We start from the raw sequence: 5,665 nt of genomic DNA, 5'->3' as shown, positions 1-5,665 counted from the left end.
TACACAGAGGCCTTTAACTAGATCTGTACGTTTTATTTATTTATTTTTATTTTTAAGACGGGGTTTCACCATGTTGGTCAGGCTGGTCTTGAACTCCCGACCTCAGGTGATCCACCCACCTTGGCCTCCAAAGTGCTTGGATTACAGGCCTGAGCCACCACGCCCGGCCATAGAATTGTCTTTTGTGACCTCTATAGGTCAGTTTCTATCAACAGTTTCTATAAACTATACCTAGAAACCAATCCTCCTGTCTTCCTATAGAGTATACCAAGATGTCTGATAATTTAGAACGCTGTTTCCATCGGGCAATGATGAAGCATTTTCCTGGTGAAGATGGAGACACAGATGAAGAATTTTGGATTCGAGAGGATGAAAAGCGGGAGAAGAGACGGAGTCGGGCTGGGCGAAGTGGTGGGAGCCATGTTTGGACCCGCTCCAGGGACCCCGAAGGGCCTGGCAGGAAACAGCAGCCCGTGGAGAATGGAGGGAAGTCTCTGCCCCCCACACGCCGAGCCCCCTCTTCTGGGGACGGTCAGAGCAGCAGCTCCACACAGCCCCCGCGGGAGGTGGGCGCTTCCAATGGCCGACGCTTTTCTCATCCCCTGCACTGTGGCGGAACGCCCAGCCAAGCACCCTTTTTAAACCAGATGGTAAGGAATAGGGTGGAGGCCGCTGCGGTGTCTCCTGGTTTGTGAGTTCTTAGGGAGGTAAAGGCCATTCAGTTAGTACTTTTTCTACAAAGTATTTCTGTGTATGGGTGACATCTGATCCCCCTCGAGTCCTTCATTTTATTTTATTTTGTTGTTTACATTTTAGTAGAGATAAGGTGTTGCTGTGTTGTCTAGGCTGGCCTCAGACTCCTGACCTCAAGCAATCCTTCTGCCTCAGCCTCCCAAAGTGCTGGGACTATCAGCATGAGCCACTGTGCCCGGCCCCTGCATTACTCTAAATCCTCCTTTTTCTCAGTCATTTGAAATACGTATTCTCAATGTGGGCACAAAAATGGGATTTAAAAATACATCATCTGGCCAGGAATGGTGGCTCACGCCTGTAATCTCAGCACTTTGGGAGGCCGAGATGGGTGGATCATGAGGTCAGGAGTTCAAGACCAGCCTGGCTAACATGGTGAAACCCCGTCTCTACTAAAAATACAAAAATCAGCCAGACGTGGTGGTACAAGCCTGGAGGCACCAGCTACCCAGGAGGCTGAGGCAGGAGGATTGCTTGAACCTAGGAGGCAGAGGTTGCAGTGAGCGGAGATCATGCCACTGCCCTCCAGCCTAGGTGATAGAGCAAGGCTGTCTCAAAAAAAAAAGCAATCTAACCGGGCGTGGTGGCTCACGCCTGTAATCCCAGCACTTTGGGAGGCCAAGCGGGCAGATCAGGAGGTCAAGAGTTCGAGACCAGCCTGGCCAACATGGTGAAACCCCGTCTCTACTAAAAATACAAAACATTAGCTGGGCATGGTGGCACGTGCCTGTAATCCCAGCTACTCAGGAGGCTGAGGCAGGAGAATTGCCTGAACCCAGGAGGTGGAGGTTGCGGTGAGCTGAGATTGCGCCATTGCACTCCAGCCTGGGTAACAAGAGCGAAACTCCATCTCAAAAAAAAAAAAGTATCTTTTGTATAAAGCACAGATACAGCACATAAACATACAGTATACCTGCAAGCATCAAGATGTCGTGGTAGCAGGCAGCTGGGGAGAAACGGCTAATATGGATCCTTGGGTGGAGGAGGAATGTAAAAGAGGTTGAGAAACGCTGATTTAATCTTCTGTCTCCTGGAGCGGGAGGTTGCTTCGGGCTCACAGGCGAGCACTGGTGAGGGTGAGCACATGTTCAGCCTCCGCGTCTCCATCCAAGGTCTAGTCGTTGTCAACCTCAAGTCTGTGTCTCTCCTTTTCCCCCTCCTTGCTGTGCTCCACGTGCTGCAGAGGCCAGCGGTGCCGGGGACATTTGGGCCCCTGCGAGGATCAGATGCTGCCGCCTTGTACGGTTCCTCTGGAGTCCCGGAGTCGCACCCCGGGGAGCCTGTGCAGCAGCGCCAGCCTTTCCCCATGCAGGTGAGCACCCTCCTCAGCAGGCGCAGGCACAGGGGGTCCCACAGCTACATTTCAGAGAAAAAGTCTCTTTCCAGGCTAAGTGTCGCTCATTGTCTACTTCCCTGAAGAGTCTGTTCCCATAGAGAAGTACGTCCCAAAGCCTGCCTTACTCTGTGAGTCTGGTTAACTGTGCTGCCTTTTTGTTGCCAGCCTCCAGTGGGAATTAACAGCCACCGAGGACCCAGGCTGGGCACACCCGAAGACAAGCAAATGTGTGGGGGGCTGACGCACCTTTCTAGCATGGGCCCACAGCCTGGATCCTTGCAGCTCGGCCAGATGAGTGGCCCGAGTCAGGATGGAAGCATGTATGTTCCAGCTCAGCTCCAGCCAGGATTCATTCCTCCCAGGCATGGGGGGGCTCCAGCCCAGCCACCAGACTTTCCTGAAAGCTCAGAAATTCCTCCCAGCCACATGTATCGATCGTACAAGTACCTGAATCGAGTACACTCTGCCGTCTGGAATGGGAACCACGGTGCTACAAACCCAGGACCCTTGGGCCCAGAGGAGAAGCCCCACCTGGGGCCTGGGCCTTCTCACCAGCCTCGCAGTCTCGGTCACATGATGGATTCCCGAGTCATGAGACCACCTGTCCCCGTCAACCAGTGGACTGAACAATCAGGCTTCCTACCTCATGGAGTTCCTTCCTCAGGGTACATGCAGCCACCCTGCAAGTCTGCTGGACATCGGCTACAGCCACCTCCAGTGCCAGCACCCAGTTCTCTGTTTGGAGCGGCCACCCAGGCTCTGCGGGGGGTGCAGGGAGGGGACTCCATGATGGACAGCCCAGAGATGATCGCCATGCAGCAGCTCTCCTCCCGCGTCTGCCCGCCAGGTGTGCCTTACCACCCCCACCAGCCCGCACCCCCGCATTTACCCGGCCCTTTTCCGCAGGTAGCCCACTCAGTGTCGGTCAGTGTGTCAGCCCCAAAGCCTGCCCTGGGCAACCCTGGGAGGGCACCGGAGAACAGTGAAACCCAAGAGCCTGAGAATGACCAAGGTAATGCACCCTGTCACTGTGGGCTCTCTAAGCTCTTGTTTCCTGAGTCATCTTTTTGCACAGCATATGAAGCCCAGCATGAACCTGGGTCCAGCCTCTCTTTCTTGAACCTCTCAGGTTTGGGCCACTGTCCTCTTGATCTACAGATCTCGGAGCATTCCTGGTCACAGTCTTGACTGCTGCACAGGTGGGCCCTTGCTGTGCCAGGCACTCTTCCTGAGACTTTGTTTTTTTTTCTTTAAGGCAGAGTCTCACTCTTGCCCAGGCTGGAGTGCAGTGGCATAGTCTCGGCTCACTGCAGCCTCTGCCCCCCGGGTTCAAGCAATTCTCCTGCCTCAGCCTTCTGAGTAGCCGGGATTACAGGTGCACGCCACCACACCCAGCTAATTTTTGTATTTTTGGTAGAGACAAGGTTTCACCATGTTAGCCAGGCTGGTCTCGAACTTCTGACCTCAGGTGATCTGCCCAACTTGGCCTCCCAAAGTGCTAGGATTACAGGTGTAAGCCACCGTGTCCTGCCTGCCTGAAACTTTTGTACCTTAACTCATTTATTCTCAGAATAAGCCTTGGAGATAGCTACTGTTACTATCCTTCCTTTTACAGATGGAAAATCCAAGGCATGGAAATGTTAGATTATTTGCCCTCACCCAGCTGGTAAGTGACAGAGCTGAGATTTGGGCCCAGACAGACTAGATCCTGCATCTGTGATCCACTCACCACATCATCATACCTCCTCTAAAGAAGTACTGTCAGCTGGGTGCACCTTTGGTGGCTCACACCTGTAATCCCAGAAGTTTGGGAAGCCGAGGCCAGTGGATCACTTGAGCCCAGGAGTTTAAAACCAGCCTGGACAACAGAGTAAGACTGTCTCTGCTGAAAAACGAAAAAGATTAGCCAGTCATGGTGGCTCACACCTGTAATCCCATCTCTTTGGGAAGCCCAGGCGGGCAGATCACCTGAGGTCAGGAGTTCAAGACCAGCCTGACTGACATGGCAAAACTCGGTCTCTAATAAAAATACAAAAATTAGCCGGGCATGGTGGCAGGCGCCTGTAATCCCAGCTACCTGGAAGGCTAAAGAAGGAGAATCAGTGGAACCTGGGAGGCAGATGTTGCAGTGAGCCAAGATAACTGCACTCCAGCCCAGGTGACAGTGTGAGACTGTCTCAAAAATAATAATAACCCATACTGAGATCTAGTAAGTTTTGCAGCAGTTTCTTAGAAATGCCGTTGAGGAGGAGTAAACATTAAACTAAGGGAGAAAAATGGGGGGAAAAAAGACTTTGCAATTAATGCTTATTTCTAGGATAGATATCTAGCATGCATGTAATTTTCTTCAGTACCTGGCAGGAGAATGGAGACACTTGGACTTTAAGGTAATAGATCCCTGGCCGGATGCAGTGGGTCACCCATGTAATCCCAGTTCTCTTGGAGGCTGAGGCAGGCAGATCAGGAGGTCAAGAGTTTGAGACCAGCCTGGCCAAGAATGATGAAACCTCGTCTCTACTAAAAACATAAAAGTTAGCTGTGCGCAGTGGTGTGCACCTGTAATCCCAGCTACTCGAGAGGCTGAGGCAGGAGAATCTCTTGAACCTGGGAGGCAGAGGTTGCAGTGAGCCAAGATTGCACTACTGCACTCCAGCCTGAGCAACAGACCAAGACTCTGTCTCAAAATAAAAGAAAAAAATAAAAGATAATAGATCTTTTTGTGTTTCTCAGACCTGTAATCCCAACTACTTGGGAGTCTGAGGTGGAAGGTTTGCTTGAACCCTGGAGTTCAGGGTTTCAGTGAGACATGATCACACCACTGCACTCCAGCATGGGCAACAAAGTTGAAACTCTGACTCTTTAAAAAAAAAAAGAAAAAAAATTGTTAGGGGAAAAATTTTACTGTTTCTTTTCTGGAAAGACCTACTTTGTTACCACCACCTCTAGCAGAATTTTCTAAGACTGACTTCAAATGATTTCTGGAATGCAAAGCTTTACAAGAATCCTATTTATAAGTCTTGGATAAGTCTAGTTGCTAAGTTTAATGTTGACTGAATAATGAAAAGTGTGGTTTTTCATTTTCATTGTGTAATTTGTACCATGACTTGTAAGGCCAGCTTCAGGTAGCCTGAGCTGTCATCATAGCTCTTTAAAACTTGTTAAGAATCTTTAACTTTGTCCTTCAGATCTGTGACCAGGATTGTAATTTGATCACACATGGACAACTGCTGTCCTCTTAGAAAGATTGTAAATAGATTATTTTGGCTGGGCAGTGGCTCACCCTGTAATCTCAGTGCTTTGGGAAGCCAAGGCGGGCAGATCACCTGAGGCTGATCTGAGTTGGAGACCAGCCTGGCCAACATGGTGAAACCTCATCTCTACTAAAAATACAAAAAGTAGCTGGGTATGGTGGCACATGCCTGTAATCCCAGCTATTTGGGAGGCTGAGGCAGGAGAATCTCTTGAACCCAGAGGCGGTGGTTACAGTGAGCCGAGATTGTCCCACTGCACCCCAGCCTGGGCATCAGAGCGAGACACTGCCTCAAAAAAAAATAATAATAATAATAATAATCACACACA

General features: G+C 50.5%; 1 protein-coding gene across 6 annotated transcripts in view; it reads left to right on the top strand.

Annotated features, from left to right (window-relative positions):
* Positions 1 to 5,665, top strand: part of LOC108294860 (cat eye syndrome critical region protein 2) — a 198,298-nt gene that overhangs the window by 182,342 nt on the left and 10,291 nt on the right. For 3 of the 6 annotated variants that reach the window (XM_017516861.2, XM_017516860.2, XM_017516862.2), the window contains 3 exons: positions 262 to 650; positions 1,934 to 2,062; positions 2,252 to 3,098. In XM_017516861.2, the coding sequence (XP_017372350.1) occupies positions 262 to 650; positions 1,934 to 2,062; positions 2,252 to 3,098 (1,365 nt within the window). The remainder of the gene's footprint in view (positions 1 to 261; positions 651 to 1,933; positions 2,063 to 2,251; positions 3,099 to 5,665) is intronic. The other 3 variants (XM_017516863.2, XM_037734360.1, XM_037734359.1) reach the window with 2 other exon arrangements.

The sequence above is a fragment of the Cebus imitator genome, unplaced genomic scaffold, assembly GCF_001604975.1.
Source record: "Cebus imitator isolate Cc_AM_T3 unplaced genomic scaffold, Cebus_imitator-1.0 Scaffold607, whole genome shotgun sequence".
NCBI lineage: Eukaryota > Metazoa > Chordata > Mammalia > Primates > Cebidae > Cebus > Cebus imitator.
This window is presented reverse-complemented; position numbering and strand designations above follow the sequence as displayed.